At 52.6% G+C, this 21762-nt stretch overlaps 1 protein-coding gene across 10 annotated transcripts in view; it reads left to right on the top strand.

The window, feature by feature from the left end:
* The window catches only part of COL18A1 (collagen type XVIII alpha 1 chain), a 242449-nt gene that overhangs the window by 207168 nt on the left and 13519 nt on the right, over positions 1-21762 (top strand). For 9 of the 10 annotated variants that reach the window (XM_073306919.1, XM_073306918.1, XM_073306917.1 and 6 more), the window contains 15 exons: positions 79-150; positions 681-707; positions 1693-1737; positions 8538-8600; positions 9637-9672; positions 10243-10332; positions 11646-11675; positions 11810-11836; positions 12691-12753; positions 14275-14349; positions 15130-15165; positions 17867-17920; positions 18961-19023; positions 19929-19994; positions 21016-21058. In XM_073306919.1, the coding sequence (XP_073163020.1) occupies positions 79-150; positions 681-707; positions 1693-1737; positions 8538-8600; positions 9637-9672; positions 10243-10332; positions 11646-11675; positions 11810-11836; positions 12691-12753; positions 14275-14349; positions 15130-15165; positions 17867-17920; positions 18961-19023; positions 19929-19994; positions 21016-21058 (790 nt within the window). The remainder of the gene's footprint in view (positions 1-78; positions 151-680; positions 708-1692; positions 1738-8537; positions 8601-9636; positions 9673-10242; positions 10333-11645; positions 11676-11809; positions 11837-12690; positions 12754-14274; positions 14350-15129; positions 15166-17866; positions 17921-18960; positions 19024-19928; positions 19995-21015; positions 21059-21762) is intronic. The other variant, XM_073306914.1, reaches the window with a different exon arrangement.

Below are 21762 nucleotides of genomic sequence, written 5' to 3'. Positions count from 1 at the left end.
AACAGCCTGGCTTCTGTGCTTCAGCCTGGGTGGCGGAGTGAGCCGTGTTTGCATCTCACCGGGTGTTTGTTACCCTAGGGCGACATGGAAGGCTCGGGGATGCCTTTCTTTTCTACCTTTCCTGGAGAACGCGGACCTGAAGGGCTGCAGGTAAGTCCCCCTGGCCGTCAGTTAACCCTGGCTCTCCCTTCCAGAGGATTCTTCCACCCTGCCCAGGAAACGGGCATTGCACAGGACGCTAAGCAAGGAAATGACCCCCCCAAGTCCATGGACTTCATGTCTGCAGCTCGAGCCTGTAGCTGCCAACCCCCTCCCAGACCCCCAGCAGGCCGGCTTGCCAGGCAGCGCCTGCCCGGACCCCCGGCAGGCCCGCTCGCCTGGCAGCGCCTGCCCGGACCCGTGGCAGGCCAGCTTGTGAGGTAGGGAGTGTTGAGCCAGCAGGGGCAGGTGTTTGCAGAGCGCGGGAACGGGGATGCTGGGAAAAGCCATCTCCTGCTGGTGCTGGCTGGGAGTGAGCGACAGCGCCCCCAGGGGCAGCGTGTGATCCTGGGGGCTCCGCTGGTGTCCTCCTGTAGCGAAATTATTAACAAACACCAAAGTTCCCAGCGGTTCAGGGGCTTCTGAGGGGACACGCGCTCATTCGCCTGATACCGTGTTGTATTTATTCACTGTTCATACAGGGGCCACCAGGAATCCCCGGACTCAAGGTCAGGAGCCATTGGGAATCTGTTTGTACCCGTCTGCCCTAGCAGACTTGGGCTGTTCAGCCCCAGCCAAGCAGTGCAGTGACACGTGTCCTCTGATGGAAGGGCCAGTCCCTGGGGCTGGTCCAGCTCCCGTCCCTGGGGAGCGCTCTTCTCGGGGGAGTCCCCCTCCTGCGCAGAGTGGGGAATTTTCCCCAGCCCTCCTACGTTCTCCACTCTGGCGTGTGTTACAGACGACCCTGTCCCCTTCTCTAATAGGCATTGACCAGATCACGTGGGAACGCAGAAGTCAGCGGAGAGCCCAGCAGGAGTTAGGATATTATGCCGTTGTCTCAAAAAATCTGAGCAGTAGCCTTTCAGCATGGTCGATCTGACCAGCACATGTCCAGTCCGTTCTGAGCGCTGACCGATTCATAGTACATATTACACAGGGTATCGCTGTGCTGCCCCACAACCAGTCTGCAATGGAGACGCATGGGGAGGAATCCTGGCCCTGCTGAATCAAAGGGAGTTTTGCCATTGAATTCCCTGGAGCCAGGATGTCCCCCCAGGACTTTTCCGTGATATTCATTAATCCTTTGCCTCCAAGCAGAATTGTTTATGCTGAGACGGCACCTCTTCCAGCGAGGAGCTGTTTTTGTGCAGGGACAAACTCCACCCCGTCCCCAGAAGTGCTCTGAAAGCCTGGGCAGAGGTTCCCAGAGGCACAAAGGGCAGGTAGGGGCCTGGCTCCTGCTGAGCCATTGGAAATTAGCCATCTGACTGCCCTTTGTGCCTTGAGAAATCATTGCCTCGGAAGGAAGGATAGTGTTGGTGAGCCATAGCATGGATAAAGGGAGCTTGGCTGTCAGCCCCTTGGCCCCCTCACATGCCTGATCCATGGGGTGGTCTGTGCAACCTCTGAAACGTGCATTTCCAGCACACGTTTCCCATGCTACATGCAGGAGAGCTCCTCCTCCTTACTGATTGACTGTTCTTTACCTTCCAGGGGGACACTGGCAGCCCTGGGCTGCCTGGCTTGCCAGGACAAAAGGTAGGATCACTTCATAGAGCTGCAGAAAATCTTGCACCCTGTCTTATGAGTTCTAGCTGGAGGGATGGTGGCTCCACTCCTGCCCCGCCCAGTCCATGAGGAGACCAGGAGCCAATGCAAGCGTTGGGCAGTACCGTGTTTTAGTGTCCAGACCGTGGGGGTGGGGATGGTTTTTTTGTGTGGATTCTGAATGTCAAGACCCTGAGTTCAGAGAACGTGCCTGCTGACCCCTTGTCACTGTTGGGCATTTTGAAAAGTGAGCCCTTGATAGCATGCCCCTCCTGACTGACAAGCCAGGTGACACATGAAACCACTTCTGTTGGATTTCAGTGATTTGTAATGAAAACTTCAGAGGAATACCTTGCTATGGAGCAGGGTTAGCGCTGAGGTACATATGTGATGTCTGCATTAGCAGCATACCTTGCTGGTACGTCTCTCGCCCTCCCCCGCCCCGAACTGAGACGTGATGGTGTACGTAAACGTAGAGAGAGGAGACAGGCTGCTGCATCTGGAAACGGTGACACTGATGCTGCCTTACTTTCTGGCAGCTGGGCGTGCCCGCTCTGCCCGGAGCTGGGCGTGCTGCAGAGCGCTGCGATTCTGCTGTTCGGGAGCACCCGCGTTGGCCCCTGCTGATCCATAGATCTCAGTGTTACTCGAGGCCACAGGCTCAGTTTGGTGGCGAAGGTGCTCGGCCAGGTTTATTGTTAGCAAAGCATGGTCCTAGCGCCCTGTCCAATGGGTCACAGGGACACTAACACATGTCTGCCCGAGACTATCTCTTGAGAATGCGGGATGTTCTTGTACCGTGCTCTCTGGTCAGGAAGGTGCATGCTTGGCGAGCTAATACCTGGTGTGTTACTGTTCTGCTTAGACCAGACTTTCTTTGGTTCATATTGTTAACCATGCCTAGGGCTTCAGCAAGGCCTAACACGGAAAGGGTTATAGGACCTGCGACCCATGGAATCCGTGCCAGATAGCGTCTTAGAGCGGTTCACAAAGGATGAGGATGTCTTGCACCATGTTCCAGGAATAGGATACATACATTGAAACCACCTTCACAAGGTATAGCTGCAGCCATGGTGACACAGAATCACTGGACTGGAAGGGCCCGTGAGAGGTCGTCTAGTCCAGTCCCCTGGACTCGTGGCAGGACTAAGCGTTATCTAGACCATCCCTGACAGGTGTTTGTCTAACCTGCTCTTATCAATCTCCGATGATGGAGATTCCACAACCTCCCTAGGCAATTTATTCCAGTGTTTAACCACCATGACAATTAGGAAGTTTTCCTATTGGCCAGCCTAAACCGCCCTTGCTGCAATTTAAGCCCATTGCTTCTTGTCCTATCCTCAGAGGTTAAGAAGAACAATTCTTCTCCCTCCTCCTTGTAACAACCTTGTATGTACTTGAAAATGTTATCATGTCCCCACTCAGTCTTCTCTTTTTCCAGACGAAACAAACCCCATTTTTTCAATCTTCCCTCATGGGTCATGTTTTCTAGACCTTTAATCATTTTTGTTGCTCTTCTCTGGACTTTCTCCAGTTTGTCCACATCTTTCCTGAAATGTGGCGCCCAGAACTGGACACTCCAGTCCAATACTCCAGTTGAGGCCTAATCAGCACGGAGTAGAACCGAAGAATTACTTCTCATGTCTTGCTTACAACAATCCTGCTAATACATCCTAGAATGATGTTCACTTTTTCTGCAACAGTTGTTACACTGTTAACTCATATTTAAGTTGTGGTCCACTATCACCCCCAGATCCCTTTCCGCGGGTACTCCTTCCTTTTTGTATGTGTGCAACTGATTGTTCCTTCTTAAATGGAGTACTTTGCATTTGTCCTTACTAAATTTCATCCTATTTACTTCAGGCCATTTCTCCAGTTTGTCCAGATCATTTTGAATTGTAATCTTATCCTCCAAAGCACTTGCAACCCCTCCCAGCTTAGTATCATCCGCAAACTTTATATGTGTACTCTCTATGCCATTATCTAAATCATTGATGAAGATATTAAATTGATCCATGTGGGAGCCCACTCATTATGCCCTTCCAGGATGACTGTGACCCACTGATAACTACTCTCTGGGAACGGTTTTCCAGCCAGTTATGCACCCACCTTATAGTAGCTCCATCCAGGTTGCATTTCCCTAGTTTGTTTATGAGAAGGTCATGCCAGACAGTATCAAAAGCTTTACTAAAGTCAAGATATACCATGTCTACAGCTTCCTCCCCCATCCACAAGGCTTGTTAGCCCGTCAAAGAAAGCTGTCAGGTTAGTTTGACACAATTTGTTCTTGACAAATTCATGCTGACTGTTACTTATCACCTTATTATCTTCTAGATGTTTGCAAATTGATTGATTAATTATTTGTTCCATTATCTTTCTGGATACAGAAATTAAGCTGACCGGTCTGTAATTCCCTGGGTTGTCCTTATTTCCATTTTTATAGATGGGCACTAGATTTGTGCTTTTCCAGTCTTCTGGAATCTCTCCCATCTTCCATGACTTTTTTCAAAGATAATCGCTAATGGCTCCGATATCTCCTCAGTGAGCTCCTTGAGTATTCTAGGATGTATTTCATCAGGCCCTGTTGTCTTGAAGACAACTAATTTATCTAAGTAATTTTTAACTTGTTCTTTTCCTATTTTAGCCTCTAGCCTACCTCATTTTCACTATGTTAGATGTCCAGTCACCACCATCCTTCTTGTGAAAACCGAAACAAAGAAGTCATTAAGCACCTTTGCCATTTCCACATTTTCTGTTCTTATTTCCCCTGCGCATGCCCCCCTACCCCCCGGCAATTGAGTAACGGGCCTACCCTGTCTTTGGTCTTCCTCTTGCTTCTAATGTATTTGTAGAATGTTTTCTTGTTACCCTTTGTGTCTCTAGCTAGTTTGATCTCATTTTGTGCCTTGGCCTTTCTAATTTTGTTCCTACATACTTGTGGTGTTCGTTTATATTCATCCTTTATAATTTGACCTAATTTCCACTTTTTGTAGGATTCTTTTTTGATTTTTAGATTATTGAAGATCTCCTGGTAAAGCCAGGGTGGTCTCTTGCCATACAGCCTACCTTTCCTACGCAGTAGGCTAGTTTGCTCTTGTTCCCTAGTAAAGTCTCTTTGAGAAACTGCCAACTGTCTTCAATTGTTTTTCCCCTTAGACTTACTTCCCATGGGATCTTACCTACCAACTCCCTGAGTTTGCTAAAGTCTGCCTTCTTGAAATCCACTGTCTTTATTTTGCTGTTCTCCTTCCTACCATTCCTTAGAATCATGAATTCTATCATTTCACCCAAGCTGCCTTCCACTTTCAAATTCTCAACCAGTTCCTCCCTATTTGTCAAAATCAAATCTAGAACAGCCTCTCCCCTTGTAGCTTTCTCCACCTTCTGAAATAAAAAAATGGTCTCCTATACATTCCAAGAACTTGTTGGATAATCTGGGCCCTGCTGTGTTATTTTCCCAACAGATGTCTAAGTACCTGAAGTCCCTCATCACCACCAAGTCTTGGGCTTTGGCTGATTGTGTTAGTTGTTTAAAAAAAGCCTCACCCACCTCTTTTTCCTGTATAACACCAGGTAACTGACTGCAGATGGGAGCTGGTGCTCGGGTAGGCTGCAGTCTCTCTGAGGGGAGAGAGTTGGAGGCTGGCAAACCCAGAGAGCGGGGAAGCCAGATAGGTAGGAAGAAGCCCAGAGAAACAGCAGCAAGGCATAGGACTGTACCCGGACTATGGCTGCTTGTTACAGGGTTCCTGGACTAGAACCCAGTGTAGAGGGTGGGCCTGGGTTCCCCAACCAGTCACTGGGGAGTGGCTAGGATATGGGAGACACCAGCCAGACAGTGGGTCTGAAAAGACTTTGAATTCCCCGGCAGGGGAGGACCTTAGTGACTTGGCCAGAGGCCAAGCCACGAAGAGAAGACTGCTGATCCTGGAGTGAGCAGGGCCACGGAGTGAGACAAGGTGGGGGAAGACACCACTGGAGGGAGAGCGCAAGACTGGCGGAGCTAATTCCCAGGACAGCCAGCAGGAGACGCCACAAACAATGAGTGAACGCATGCTTACACGTGCTGTTCACCAAATGCCAGAATTTGAATGTAGCTGGCCCAGGTGGTTGTATGGCACAATGTCAAGGGTAGTGGAGACACTGGCAGTGACCAAAAAAAGCATGTATGGGTTGGTATTGGACACTAGCCTTATCTATTCAAAAGTGATAGGCCTACAAGCAAGTTCATGAGAGGTTGACATCAAGAATATTTTATCATAGGAGTTGCTCCTCTACCAAGCCTCAGGAAGCAGCTGCAGACTGAGGTGTCAACTAGACATACTTCACAAGAAATCACCTGCTCGGTCACTGGCTGTTCTGCAGTTCTTTGGATAGTTCACTGGCCAGCAGGTGGTATCATCAAGGACTTTATGACCAGTTTCAAAGTCCGCCTTGAGCACAAGCTAGCGGCAGGTAATGTGTGTCTTGTCTTTGGCAGGTTCCAAGAATTCAGCACAGAGAGGGTCGTAAGATCTAGCAGAGCTACAGAAACAAACGGAAGTGCATCTGTTGAATATAAGCACACAGCTACCTCCTGCAACAAGGTGGTACGCACCTCTTGTGAGCACCCCCTGCCTGGGTGTGCATCTGCACCTCCCTCAGTCTGTGGTGACCTCTGTTGCTGGTTTCTCAGGCGGTTTCAGTGACTCAGCCCTCCAGCCAAGTCTCTCACACAGTCTGTGGCCTTTCAACAAAACAAAACCCCTTTAATTAATCACTGTGCTGCTAGGTTCCCTGACCCACTCCCCCACTCCAGCACCTTCACAAATGCTTCACCCTTACTGTAGGGCCAAAGTCCTTTTCTCAGTCCCAGCAGCCAGTGAGGACCTCTCTCTTACTCCCCTGGTCCCTGCCAACATCTGATCTGTCTGTGGTGCTGCTCCTTTAGCCAGCCTGGAACACAGGTCTCACTCCTCCAACTCCAGGCAGCAACTGTCTGACTCTCACTCTACAGTGCCTTCTAAATGGGTCTGCAACCCTCTGATTTGCTGCTCCCTGCACAGTCTCTCTAGGCCGCTTGGAGGGCTTCTTTGCTGCTCTTTTTCTATGGCGGGTGTGATAGAACCCTGTGGCTTATGCTCAAATAAATTTGTTAGTGTCTAAGGTGCCACAAGTTCTCCTTTTCTTTCAGCACACTCTGTCACACCTCCACAGAAAATTGTCTTGATGGTTACTGAAAATAAGACGCAGTTGATTGATAAGATTTGTATAGAACTCATTCAAGACAAGAAGTTTAACGACTCATACTAAAGCACAAGCTAATCGTCACAGGCAGAGATGGCAGCCCGATTGAAATAAACCAGGGAGGTGTGGTGATCAACCGAGAAGATATGGCCATCTCTTATGAGGAGGCCGACAGCATCCTTGTACAACAAATGGTGATGGTCACGAAAGAGGAACTGGTGGGAATATCCGTGTTATCAGACGACACTGACGTATTTGTCTCGCTCTTGCACCGTTACTGCAAACAGGGTGCAATATCTTTAGTGAGCATGGAACCCCCTCAATCCAAGGGAGAGCTGGACTAGACATCCATGCTACTGCTAATTAGGAACAGGCTCACCTTGTACCAGGGCTGTTAGCTCCCCATGCACTCAGGCTGTGATACAGTAGCTAACTAGTATGGCCTTGGCAAAGGCACTGTGTTGAAGATTCTGTGTGCTAGATGCTCCCTCTCTCTGCGGGGTGACATCAGTGCAGCAGAGCCTGGTGTCATCGAACAGGCAACCAAATTCATGGCTGCCTGCTGCAGGCACTCAAATTGTGCCACCACGTCGGACACAGGGCAGAAATCGGGCAGCAAGAATTGGCAAAGGTACCACCAGAGCTCAGCTCCTTACCCTCAGTAACCGAAGCATGTAAAGAAAATGGAAAATGAGCACCTCTCCATGCGTGTGTGGGTAAAAGTGTTTGGAATCCATTAGGGATGGATCCGCCCTGACAAGTCTCTCCTTCCAAAAACCGTAGCAGACAGTGCCATGCTTGCTCTCCGGATATTTTGAAGTTAAACAAGCGCTCTTGTGAGAGTGATGCACTTTGTAAATCTATGAGATGCGTATGCAACCGCGCCAAACTGCCATGGAGCAAGTTCTGTGCAAGGCAGGGAGGTCTGGTGTGTAGCAATGACCTGAAAAAATCAGCTTTAGCTTTGGGAGATGACAAGCAATGACATCGTGGGGCACTCAGCTGTGGTCTGAATGAGAGAGATCACTAATCATTTAGAATGATTCCAATGTTAAGAATTTGTTTCAAAATATTCTTCTTTTTGAATATATTTATAATGCGCTGAATATTTTTCACATTAAAAGAGTGGTCGGTATATCTAATGAAAATCAAGGGCTGCCCCGACTCCCCTCCTCCTGTACGCCTGTGATTCAAATACATAGGTACTGATGGCTGTAGCAAGTGTTAAATACATGCATTTCGTAGATTAGAACTTAATTTTGTATGCAGCAGATCACACGCACTCTTACTGGTTCTGGGTGGACGGGGTGGTGAGATGGAATGACAGGTGGATATTTCAAAATGCTCAACAGTGTCATCACGCAGATTTGTAAAGTGTGTGGTTTTGTGACACCAAATCCACCCAAAACCCTTGTGTGGTCGCTTAGGGGGTCTGCCTAGAGCTGGGTGGGGCCCTGTGGCAGCCAGACTCTGGACTGTTGGAATGCGAGTCACACCCCCAAAGACCAAGGCTCTCAGTGCCAAAAGCAAAGTCTCAATGTGCTATGGTTGTCTGTGTGTTCCAGGGGGACCACGGGGCTCCAGGTGTGGATGGGCGCCCAGGGCTGGAAGGTTTCCCAGGACCTCAGGTGAGTGTTGGGATTCCAGCTCCCTGACCCACCCTAACTGCTCTTTGTGGACTCTGGAGTCTCTGTTATTCTCAGAGCCCCTGCCCAGGTGTTTGCAGTGGGGCGATTTCAGCACGCGCTGGTTGCGGATGCAGGGCCTGGATTGTTCTCACTGCTATGTACCGTTCAAGTGACACATACCGATGTTCTGCTCCCCAGCGGCAAATGTCAGGTGTCCCTTGCCCTGTCACTGAAGTCCTCGCTGCAGACCGATGAAATGCATCTGAGTCGCTCTCTGTCGGCTGAGCAGACCTGCCTGGGCTGTTCACAGCCCGTCACTGGCCATCGCTTCCCACCCCTGCCCGGTTCCCATCTCTTCCATGCGCTGTCCCTGCCCACACCCCCAGCACTCCAGAAGGTCCCATTCTGCTCTGTGTTTGGCCAGGTTTCCGATTCCTTTTGGTGCCCTGCCCTGCCCCAGGTGCAGAGACTGCACTGGTGTATAAACTCCATTAGCAGATAGATCCTGGGGCGCATCTGCTGTTCTCCTGGGGACAGGACGGGCCATGCCAAGAGGCATGGGCGTTCTCATCAGCAGAGCTGCAACTCCCGCTAGCCCCAAGGAGGACTGTTTCACCCCATTTGGTTACCTCGTTGGGCTCAGCTCCTCCGTTCCCGGCTCATTCGTGCGGCTCGCCTGTGTGATGGCGCCGTTCCCGCCAGGGCTGTCCCTCGCCGCACGGTCGCTAATGGGGACAGCCTGGTAGCCACAGGAGACGTCCCGGGACATTTGAGCCTGTTCTGTCTCTTTGCTCTCTCTGGACCAGCTCCCCTGCTGTTCCCGTGACGGCGGAGGCAGGGCTAGTTTGTTTCTAAAGTGAGCGCTAGACCCTCGTAGGTACCAGAGCCTGACCCTTCTGCCAGGCTGGCACTTTGCCACTTGATGCCTGGAGTGTGGATTCAGAGGCCACCCTAGCAATGTGAAGATTGTGTGTTGTGTTGTGTCTCTCTCCTGGGCCCGGAGGTGAGCAGCTCTCACCCCCGCTTCTCGTTGCAGGGACCCAAAGGTGACAAGGGCATCCAGGGGGCTAAGGTGAGTACTGTGCTGGGTGCTGGGGCACGCTGCTGTTCTCTGGGGAGCACACGGCGCGATCTCCCCCAGCCCCTTGAGCTCTGCTCTGGTTCGGGGGTGGCGTCTGTGTGCGTATTTTGGTCCCTTGTTGATTCTGAACAGTGTCTCATCCCTGCTTGGCTGGCTCCCTTCCCTCCATGCCGGCCCACCCAGCTTCTGGCCCACCAGCCTCTGGGCTGCTCTGATCGCGAAGCTCTGTCTCCACCCCCAGCTGCTCAGGGCGGCGGGGGGAGGCTAGGATTGGGAACCCAGCCTCATCGGGCTGGAAGGGGTGCAGTTTGGGATCGGGGGCCTGGCGAGGTGGGGGGCGCCGTCTGGGTTCATGGGCCTAGCACCATGGGGGCAAGGTGGGGGAGGCACAGTCTGGGCTCGGGGGCCCAGTGAGGCGTGTGGTCTGGGCTCGGGGGCCTGCGCCAACGGTTGTAAGGGGGGGCAGGCTTGGGGGGAGGGCCCTGCAGTTGCGAGAGGGGGCCGTGTGGGCTGAGGTTGGGTGCAGTAGGAAGGAAGCCTGCACTGAATTGTCTTTCTCAGGGTGAACGAGGCCAAGATGGAGTGGGCTCCCCAGGCCCCCCTGGGCTCCCTGGACCCCCGGGGCAGGTCATCTATGCGTCGGGTGAAGAGGTAAGGACGCGTCTCCCCTGCGGCCTGCACCTCTGTCTCTGGGTCCCCTCTGCCCAGGCTGTTCCCTCTCTGCCCACTCTCTGGCAGCAGTCACAACCGGCCGCTGTGTGCCAGTTCCCTCAGGCTTAGCACCCGGCTGAGCGGCACCTTGTGCCTGCCGGGCACTGGTGAGTTACTATGGGCTGGTGCTGACCCCCAGCTGGGGCCCCAGCATCCCACGGCTCATGCAGCTTGGAGCCGGGCTGCGTTTGAGCACACGTCAGCAGGTGTGTCACTGTTGGCGGGACTGCTCCGGGCTGTGGAGCTGCTCCCTGGGGAGAGGCACCTGTTTAACTCGGAGTAAAAGCCCCGAAACTGAGAGCGCTCCCACATGCTGATACCCTTGTGAGTTCAGAGAGGCAACGCGTGGGCCAGCCCTGCAAGTGGCAATGCCCTGCTGCACCTCGTGCCTGGGCAGGGCTCCAGGCAGGGGCCGGTTGCTGCCTGTCCTCCTCCAGTTGCAGGATCGAGACCCGTGCGAGTGGAGGCCGTTGCCATTTTGCATACTCAGCTGTGTGAACGTTAGCACTGTTCAGAGGGCCAGGTGGGAGGGCAGGGAGCTCCAGCAGGGGCTGGCAGAGGAAAGAAGAGAGGGGAGGGTTTAGGCAAAGGGAAGTCAGAGCTGGCTGGAGCTGAAACGCAGACAAATGGGAGCTAGACCAGGCCAGTGCTATAACTAAAAGTACACCGCAGGAAATCCAGCCCAGCCCAGCGCCACCCATGTGCACCCTGAACACGACGACAGGACGCGCGTGTGAGTGATTAAAGACATGGGCTAGAACAAACTGATGGGACGGTTAAACAGAAGCTAAACTGAGTAAATGGGCAGAGGTCTGTCTTAGGCTATGTTCCTAACGGCTCAGACAGCTTGCTTGGTTATCTCTAACTGTTTTAAATGGTGAGATCTTCAGCACAGGGCCTGTGGCTCCAGGCCCTGACACAATGGCTGCGTGCAGCAGAGAGGATAAAAGCATGTCAGTGGGAGAGGGAATAAGTGGCACTAAGTGGAAAGGACCAAACCCATAGAACCCATCGGCATGGCCTTCCGAGTTCAGCGGGGGCATTTCACGCTGGGAGAGGGCACATCGCCCTTAGCAAACAGAGCAGTGGACCTGAGCCAAAGCCGGCTGAAGTTAATGCAAAGTCTCCTATTGACCCCAGGGGGCTTTGGGTCAGCCCCTCCCTTGGCGGAAAGTCAGTTCTGGGCATCGCTGAGGTAGACAGGAGGAAGATAGCGGGGGTCCGTGGTCTAATATGTATCTTTTCCTTTTCAGAAAGCATTAGCTGGTTTACCAGGCCCTGAGGTACGTAGTCCTGAGCATCCCCCTGCCATTTGCCCCGCCAGCAGCCCCAGCAGTCCCCTTTGTGCACCAACGGTTTTACACTTCTCCCAGTGTCTGAGGAGAGAGAGTTTACAGGTGTCTGTTTCTTTCCTCAGGGCAGACAAGGCCAAGCTGGCTTCCCGGTGAGTAGCTTTATGTTTTTACTGACGGAGCCCTGAGAATGGGAAAGTTACCTGGGCCCCATGCTGAGGAGCCCATGTCCCCGGTGGGAGCCCGAACCATCCCCCCAGATCCAGACACCCACCAATCCGGGGTGTTCACAGCCTGGACCTGGAGCTAAATGTTGAGTTTCTCTCTGAGCCAGATCCCCAGCTGATGTAAATCCCCCGTGTAGCCCCACTGGAGTCAAAGCTGGCATACACTAGCTGGCCTCTTCCCTGTTCCTAACATGGCACCCACGAGACACCGACTCTGTCAGATGGTGGGTCGGGGCGTTTGAGGAGCCTGCTTGTGACTGGGCCAGAGCTGAGGTTCATTTCGATTCCCGTCACTTTCAAGAGCTTTAAGGGTTTACACGGCTGAGTAACGTTGTCTGTGGAGACGCGCTCGCGACACAGGCTGTGCGAGACATGCTGGGGCCACACGGTACATTTGCCTGCAGTAATACATTGCAGGCGTTTGTTTGGGTGTTTTTGGCCAAATACATTAAGTGCAAACTCCTGCCTGCCAAAGCAACCAGGCTGCTTGCGAAGCAAGCTGCGAACATCTTCTGTGGGCCTGAGCTTTCTAACCCCTGGGAAGGCGTCTCCCTGCCTGCCCCACCTTGGAAGAAGTCATAGGTGCTGGAACTAGGGGTAATGGCTTGAAGTGGACTCCATCATATCCAGGGTTTACAGTTTGGTTCAATGGCTCTCAGCACCCCCACTGTACAGATTGTTCCAGCCCCCCTGGGGGAAGCCCACAGTACTGGAAGTAAAGGAGTGTCCTGCATCACTACACTGTCTTCATGGCTGTTCCTCCCTGCTTCCGTTTGCAGGGCCCAGTGGGATCTAAAGGAGACTCAGGAGAGCCAGGTTTCCCAGGCTCTCCAGGACCAAAGGTAGGCTGGCCTGCTTGTCTCTGTCCCTAGTGCTCACTGGGTGATTTTGATTTGTGGCAATGTGATGTTCCTTGTGTCTACAAGTTCCTGCTCTCTGACTCCCAGCCCCACCGATGGGTACTCGCCGGCTCCCAGTTCATAGTGGAAGGGACCAGACACAATCCTGTCACAGCACTGGCCTTGGACTCCTTGGGGCATGGAAATTCATATTGGGTCAGGTACCTGAGCTACCATGCTGGCGGCCGTCACTCTGTGAGGCGTCACCAGATCCCAGGAGAGTAATAGGAGAGCAGCTGTGCTCTTTCCAGCAGCAGGGTCCCAGTGAACCCAGCGGAATGACAGAAATGCCGGGTGTAAAATCACCTACTGGCTTATCCCATCCCTCCATCCCCACTGCTGCTGCAGGACTGCTCCCTGCTGCCTTTCGTTGAGTCTTGTTCTGAATGTCTCCAGTCATGGGGTTTCCATGATGCCGCGAGGAGCCCCAGCTTGGCTCAGGGAGCTCTTGCTGTGCTAGAGCTCTTGCATCTGTCCCCTGATGCTCACAATGGAGCTGAGCAAACTGAGCTGTGCAGTGCTGGGATGCAGAGACGGGAATCTTGCGTAGGAGGAGAGAGGTTATTTTACCCCTGTATTTACCCCTGCCACCGCTGCTTCCATCCTGTGTCCAGGTCTGGTGCCCACAGTTCAGGAAGGATGATGATGAATTGGAGAGGGGTCAGAGAAGAGCCACGAGAATGATTAAAAGATTAGTGATAGACTCACAGAGCTCAACCTCTTTAATTTAGAGAAGGTTAAGGGGTGACTTGATTACCTGGGTGACAAAACATGGGGAACAAATATTTAATAATCTAGCCAAGAAAGGTCTAACAGGATCCAATGGCTGGAAGTTGAGGCTAGACAAATTGAAACGGGAAATGAGGTGTACATTTTTAACCATTAGGACAATGAACCATTGGAACAGCTTACCAACGGTCATGGATTCTCCATCACTGACACTTCTTAAATCCAGATGGGATGTTTGTCTATAAACTCTGCTCTAGGGATTATTGTGGCGCAGGTCTCTGGCCTGTGCTGTGCAGGAGCTCAGACTGGATGATGACCGTGGTCTCTTCTGACCTAAGAATCTATGAGTAATTTGTGCCATTATTTTTCGTTAGCCCCAGTCTTTAGCAATGACACTTTACTACGGTAAACTGTGGTCTCCCACACTGGGAGCCCAGAGAGAAGCAAAGGAAAGGGACAAAAGTCCCCCTCCGTTTGTCAGCCATACCTCTCTCAGGTCACAGTCTGCTCTTGGGCCGGGCAGCAGAGCACCGCCCCACCCAGGGTGAGTTCACCGCTGGAGCGTAGCCCTCTGTGACGCTCATGGGCTTGTATTTAACTGTTAGAGAAACTCTGAGAGCAGCTCTCCTTTGCCACCTGGGCAGCCGCAGAGAGCCGTGGGAAGGCAGCTGTTGTTTGGGCAGGGGCTGGGTTGTCTCTCTTCTGACTCCTGCTTGTTTTATCTCCTGCTGGAAGGGTGAGAAAGGAGAGCCTGGAGCGATCATCAGCCCAGATGGGACGGGCATCTCGGCCGGCACGAAAGGAGACAAGGTCACGCACGGACTCGGGCTCTCCCCTGGCCTGCTTTGGGTGCTCACCCAGCGTTGGGCGCTCCAGGGCAGGGTGGAGCGCCACGCCCTGGGAAGTCAGGGGTGGCCAGCCCCAGGGCAGGGGCTAGTTTCACATGAAGGTTTCTCTGCCTCTGGGGGGCAGTGGCTACACTGAGCAGCCGGGGGATGCAGTGAGGACTCACACCCAGTCCCCATGCCAGCCTGGGGAATTGGGGCTGCAGCTGGCCATGACTCACTGCACCATAACCGCCAACAACCACTGGCCTACGGTGCTCTGTCCCTGCACCCATCTCCTTCAGCTCAACCCCCCCCCACCTCCTTCCGATGCTTAGCCAGGGCACTGAGCCGTCCCTGCCCTTTGGCCCCCCCAACAGCTGCCAGGGCCGATCCTGCCGAGGGAGGTCAGCTCACTGCAGGAGCGAGGAGAGTTTGAGGCTGGCTCATGGTTAAAGAGGTTGCAGGGCAGTCGGGCGTGTTGTCGACAACGCGGACGCAATTCCCCAAATGTCCCAGGGCCCCTGTATCCGTCGGCGGTGCGTGAGCACTGTCAGCAGCTGTGCTCAGGGTGGGCGGTGCTGGGGGCTACAGGGTAGGCACAGCCTGCTGCATCCTCCTTCCCACTGCTCAGGGGGGGCCGCAGCACCCCTAGATGGGGAGGTGACATCAGCATGGGGGTGATGGAGAAATAGCCCCAGGAAGAGGCTGTGGGTGGCCACATGTGCATCATAATGCTAATTCTTTTCCTGTTCTTTGCACACAGGGTGAGCAGGGGCTCGTGGGACCCATGGGCCCAGCGGTAAGTTAGCACCTACATCTTTCTAGCATTCTGTCAGTAAGGGATGGCTTTTCACGCTCGTCGTGTGCCAGGTGCTCACTACAACTGGGGGTCACGCAAACAGATTGTGTGTTCAGGGGATGGTCTTCATACTCGGGAGCAGCCTCCTTTTGTCTTGCTCAGAACTGGTTTGAGACGTACTGAAGTTGGATCTGCGACAGAAACACCAGCCCAAGTGGGTGGTGCTCAGAGTGAGTGCTCATTAGCAAGCCCCACACGGGGCCGTCGGCCAGAGGAATCAAGGGTTTGGCAAACCCCAGAGCTTGCTCTGGAGCCCTTCTGACTCTATAGCCAGGGTCAAATTGCTAGGAGCAAGCGTGTGGCCTCCAACCTGGGTGTCTGTGAATCGGTGCTGAGCAATGCCCACAACTCATGTGCACTATCTGAGCTGCAGGACAGGCCCAGCCGTTAAGGACAGGGGAGCTAGAGGTGGCTAGAGGCAAAAAGGCCTCCTTTTAAAATGTGGAAGTCAGATCCTAGTGAGGAAAATAGAAAAGAGCATAAACTCTGTACGTCCGGTGTAAAAGGATAATATGGCAGACCAAGAAAGAATTTGAAGAGCAACTAGCTAAGAACACAAAAACTAACAACAACAAAATTTTAAGTACATCAGAAACCGGAGGCCTGCCAGATAGGCAGTGGGGCCACTAGGTGATGGAGAGACTAAAGGAGCGCTCAAGGAAGACAAAGCTCTTTGGAGAAACGAAATAAATTATTTGCATACATTTTCACCCTACAGGATGTGAGGGAGATTCCCACACCCGAGCCATTCCTTTTTGGTGACACATCTGGGGAACTGTCCCAGATTGAGGTGTCATTAGAGGAAGTTTTGGAACAAATTGATAAACTGAACTGTAATAAGTCACCAGGACCAGATGGGATTCACCCAAGAGTCCTGAAGGAACTCAAATGTGAAATTGCAGGACTACTACCTGCAATGATAGGTAGTCTGTAACCTATCATTTAAATCAGCTTCTGTACCAAATGACTGGAGGATAGCTAATGTGAATCCAATTTTTAAAACGGGCTCCAGAGCTGATCGCAGCAATTACAGGTCGGTAAGCCTGACTTCAGTACCGGGCAAATTGGTTGAAACTATAGTAGAGAACAAGATTGTCAGACACATGGATGAACATAATTTGTTGAGGAAGAGTCAACATGGTGTTTGTAAAAGGAAATCATGCCTCACCCATCTACTAGAATTCTTTGAGGGGGTCAACAAGCATGTGGACAAGGGTGATCCAGGGGATGTAGTGTACTTAGATTTTCAGAAAGCCTTTGACAAGGTCCCTCACCAAAAGCTCTTAAGCAAAGTAAGCAGTCATGGGATAAGAGGGAAGGTCCTCTCATGGATTGGTAACTGGTTAAAAGATAGGAACCAAACGGTAGGAATAAATGGTCAGTTTTCAGAATGGAGAGAGATAAGTAGCTGTGTCCCCCAGGGGTCTGTTCTGGGACCAGTCCTATTCAACATATTCCTAAATGATCTGGAAAAAGGGGTAAACAGTGAGGTGGCAAAATTGGCAAACGATACACAACTACTCAGATAGTTAAGTCCAAAGCAGACTGCAAAGAGTTACAAAGGCATCTCACAAAACTGGGTGACAAAATGGCAGATGAAATTCAATGTTGATAAGTGCAAAGTAATGCACATAGGAAAAAATAATCCCAACTCTACATATAAAATGATGGGGTCTAAATTAGCTGCTACCACTCAAGAAAGAGATCTTGGAGTCATTGTGGGTAGTTCTCTGAGAACATCCACTCAATGTGCAGCAGCAGTCAACAAAAGATAACATTGTTAGGAACCATAAGAAAAATGATGGATAATAAAACAGAAAATGTCGTAATGCCACTGTATAAATCCATGGTACACCCACATCTGGAATATTGTGTGCAGTTCTGGTTCCCCATCTCAAAGAAGATACCCAAATGAGAAGAGGTGCAGAGAAAGGTGACAGACATGACTAAGGGTATGGAACAGCTTCCATATGAGGAGAAGTTAAAAAGACAGGGACTGTTCAGCAATGACTAAAGAGCAGGATGTGACAGAGGTCTGTAAAATCATGAATGATGCAGACAAAGTGCTTAGGGATGTGCTGTTTACTCCTTCACATAACACAAGAACCAGGAGTCACCCAATGAAATTAATAGGCAGCAAGTTTAAAACAAAAGGCAGTAATTCTTCACACAACGCACAGTCAACCAGTGGAACTCACTGCAAGGGGATGTTGTAACGGCTAAAGTATAACTGGGTTCACAAAAGAACTAGATCGGTTCATGGAGGATGGGTCTGTCAATGGTTATTAGTTAAGATGGTCAGAGACACGACCCCACACTCTCGGTATCCCTAAACCTCCGACTGCCAGAAGCACCTGGCTCTGGCCATGGTTGGAAGACAGATTATTGGGCTGAATGTACCGTCGGTGTGACCCAGTATGGCTGTTCTGATGGACTCAGGAATGCACAGAGCCAAGAGGTGCATGCTGAGGACAAAGGAATGAAGCATGGCCAGGCTTTTCCACTCCAGTGTCCTTTGTCCTTCGTAGCTAGTAGTTCAGCACAGAGCCAGCTGCACCTCTTATCCCCCTGTTTCTGCCCCTGTCTTTCCTGCATGGGTGTGCAGTCTGAGTGTGTGTTCCTTTCCTGCTCTCCCCTTTAGGGCCGGCATGGACAACCTGGACAGAAGGGGGAAATCGGCTTTCCTGGCAGACCGGTAAGAACTTCTCTTAACTTGTCTCTGGTTTGTTCCCTGGGTGAGCTGGGTCTGGTGCTCCTTTCACTAGCCAGCACTGCCCCCCTTGCCTCCCTGGCTGAAAGAAGTGGAGATTACCCCCATGCTGAGGCTAATGAGGAATACTGGCAATGCTGCACAGCTTGGCTCACTTGGAGAGCTCTTGCTGTGGTCGTGTTTTCACCAGATGCTCACAAGCAAGCTGAGCAATTGCTATCCTGGGACGCATAAACAGGGGACTCTTGAGTGGGAGTAGAGAGGATATTTTGCCTCTGTATTTGGCACTGGTGCAAACAGTGCTGGAATCCTGTGTCTGGTTCTGGTGCCCACCATTCAGGAAGGATGTTGATAAATTGGAGAGGTTCAGAGAAGAGCCGCGAGAATGATTAAAGGATTCGAAAACCTGCCTCATAGCGATAGACTCGTGGAGCTCAATCTATGTAGCTTACCTAAGAGAAGGTGACCGGGTATCTTGATCACAGTCTGTAAGTGCCTACATGGGAAACAAATGTTTAATGACTGGCTCTTTAGTCTAGCAGAGAAAAGCTCTGACACGCTCCAATGGCTGGAAGTTGAAGCCAGATAAATTCAGACTGGAAATAAGGTGTACGTTTATAACAGTGACAGTAATTAACCACTGGAACGATTTCCCAAGGGTCACGGTGGATTCTCCAGCACAGGCCATTTTTAAACCAACATCGGCTGCTTTTCTGCCAGCTCTGCGCTGGGAATTACTGTGGGGCAGGTCTCTGGACTGTGCTGTATGGGAGCTCAGACTGGATGGTCAGAGCACTGGTCAGGAGAAGTACGTGAACTGGTAGAGTTTGGGGGCTCGCAAACGTCTCCGATTTGTTGGGGGCATTTTCCCTTCTGATTTAGCGAGAGGAGTGCAGCCTAAGAAGGCCCTCCTCGGGCGCCGTGTGTGGTGTGGTGCCCTCAGCTGGAGTCAGCCCAGCTGTGGGAGTGAGCAGTGTCTCCGCAATTACTCCATTCTGAACCTTGGACTCGATGTTTGTCTGCAGGGCCGTCCCAGCATGAACGGACTGAAGGGCGAGAAGGGAGACCCCGGAGGGCTCGGCTTGCAGGTGAGTGCCCTGGGGGACGATGGCATGCCGGAGGTGCTGCAGCTGCAGTTGGCTTTGGCAATGGCCTGCCGCATTGCCCTGGCGCTGTGCAGAGGGCAACCACCCCAGCATGGGGAAGAGGCACCACACAGCTTTAATGAGTGAGAGGGGAGGGCTGGGCTGGGGGGTGGACAGAGGACAGGGATGCTGGCAAGAGCAGCCCAGGGTGGAAAACGTTTTCAGGTCCCCCAACTGCCACAGCACCCAAAAAACCCCCAGCCAGCCAATCAGAGAGGAGGTGATGGATTGTGGTGTGGTGACGACCCCTGGATGCCGGGGGTCAGGGCACCCGCCCTGTCCTTAGAGCTGGCGCCGGGGAGAGGGCCGGAGGGCTGGGCTGGGGGTGCCCACGTTGTCGGCATGGAGCTTGGTTTGCTTTGTGAAAGGGAACGGGCATGTGGGCCAGGGGCAGCCGTCCCCACATGTCCCAGCCTAGCTACTGCTGTGCAGGCTCCAGGAGCGGAGGGCCCTGAGGGAAACAGCCATCAGTCACGGGCGCTCTGCTGCTGTCCCCCCCTCACCGACACGCTACTGGGTGCTGCGTGGCATGTGCCAGCAGGGAGCCAGTCCTGTGCAGAGAGGGCAGGGGGAAGGGGACCGTGATGGATGCCAATGGCTGACTGAAACCCTCGCCCCCCTTTCGCTGCCACCACCACCCGCTCTGGCCAGGCCTTCCGCGTCTCCGTTTGGGCATTCAGGGGCGGAGGTGTCCAGGTGCTTTTGGAGACGTGGGTGTCTGCGTCCAGCTGTATTGGGCAGAGACCCACAGTGGGGGTCTTGGTTAGTCTGCGGAGGAGTAAGACCCTCAGGCTGACTGCATCAGTCCAGCCTCTTGGAACCCAATGAACTCTTTCCTCTCTCTGCAGGGTCCTCCGGGTCTCCCCGGGCCCCCAGGTGCCCCTGGCAGTGTAGTGTCCATCTACGACAATAACGTGAGTAACAGTCCTGGCACATCATCACACCATGCTCTGGGGTCGGGGTCACACGATGGCCAGGGCCATGAAAGGTGTTCCCGCTGTTTACTGCCCCCTGTGTGCTTGGCGGCAGGCACACCGAGGGGCACAAAGGGGTGCTTTCACTAGGCGGCCACGTCCAGGAGCACAACTGAGGAGGGGGCTAACAGGCCGTGTGCTCGGGAGCTGTTGAAGGACGACAGCCTGAGCACATGCTGCATGCTGTACCCACTGGGTTAGCTAGCCTGCCTGATAGCTAGCTTGTCTCGCGGCATCGTCCAGCCAGAGGAGGAGCCTCTTTCCCAGAGCACTGTGCAGAAGGTGCCATGTCCAGCTCCGCAGAGCAGTGAGCCGCGTCTCCAGGGGCCCAGGGCCCCCTGTTTATTTCTCTGCCTTTCTCAGCAACTTCAGGGTAAATCCACCTAGAAACCGGGACCAGCCAAGCACCCCCTGGGCCTGCCCAGTAACGGGGTGGTGGGAGCATGGAGCCTGCCATCCCCTGTAGCGGCCGAGCAAAGCCTTTCCCAGGGCTGGGCAGTGGCCGTTCGTGGCAGCCTGTCATTGGTTTAGCCTCGCAGGCACTGTGCAGTCCTAAACCCAGAGTAAGCAAACACCCAACCCTGCTCTGAAAGCCGAGAGTGAAATCTAGGCCCAGATTCTGCCCCCTGCACACTGGGCAGCCCCACAGCCCAGTGACTTCACCAGGCCTGCGCGCAGCATGTGGGACTGGGCAGGCGGCAGGATCTTGGACTCCCAGCGATCATGGCGCTCACTAACGAGGTGGATGGTTTATGTCGCAGCACGTCTGCGCTGGGAAACGCAGAGGAACCAGTGAGCTCTGCTTGCTGGCAGGGGGAGTCCCAGCAAGAGGGGAGGTTCTGTGCACATGCTTGGCACATGGTCTAACGTAGCATCATTGGGGAGACCTTGGCTGTAGCACGTGGCAGAATGCCTGGCAAGTGTGCTTTGTTTTAAAGTGATGCTGTTTCTATCTTTTCAGGCATTTAGTGAGTCGGGCCTTCCCGGCCCTCCAGGATTGCCTGGTAAGGATGATGGTAGCGCTGGGGCTTTCTGCAGCAAAGGGGGAAGGAAATCAGAGCTTTTCCCATGAACCTTTTGTAATGGTGCCTCCCTGAACGGCTTTGGAGATCTTAGCATGGCCGTGAGGAAGGGTGGGGTTTTAGAAAGCCCCAAGCAGGAGATGTACAAACCGGGGGCTTGTTTGTAATGCCTGGTTACCCTTGTCCTGGATTCTACAGTGCTGGGTGCTATGGGATGTCTAAGCTGGCTACGAGATAACGGACCCCTTTGTTACTGTGTGGTGCCATGCTATGCTGTAACCTTCACTGATAGGGCTGGGCAGGGAATGGGGCTGGTCCTACAAAGAGCAACAAATCCTTCTTTTTAATCGCAATTTTAGCTTTTCAGTGAGGAGATGAAACCCGAAATGTTTTGGCTGGAAACTGAAATATCCAAGTTGAAATATTTCAGGTGCCGGTTTTCATGCATTGGGGGTTTTTGATGAGAAGTTAACATTTCCCATGGCAAGCAGACACTTTCCGCAAAAGCGTTTGTGACCTCAGAAAGCCAGGTTTCCATCAAAACCAGTTTTGGTGGAAAGTTTTCCACAAGCCCTACTTCCTGAGTAACCCTGGATCTGATGACTGTATCTCTCCCCTGGCTATGGCATCTTACCCCCTGGCAGGGCCTGACTAACATTACTTGGTAAGCACCCGTGGTCGGTCTG

The sequence above is a fragment of the Lepidochelys kempii genome, chromosome 11 (genome assembly GCF_965140265.1).
Source record: "Lepidochelys kempii isolate rLepKem1 chromosome 11, rLepKem1.hap2, whole genome shotgun sequence".
NCBI lineage: Eukaryota > Metazoa > Chordata > Testudines > Cheloniidae > Lepidochelys > Lepidochelys kempii.
The sequence above is the reverse complement of the archived record's forward strand: the minus strand, read 5'-3'. Positions and strand labels throughout refer to the sequence as shown.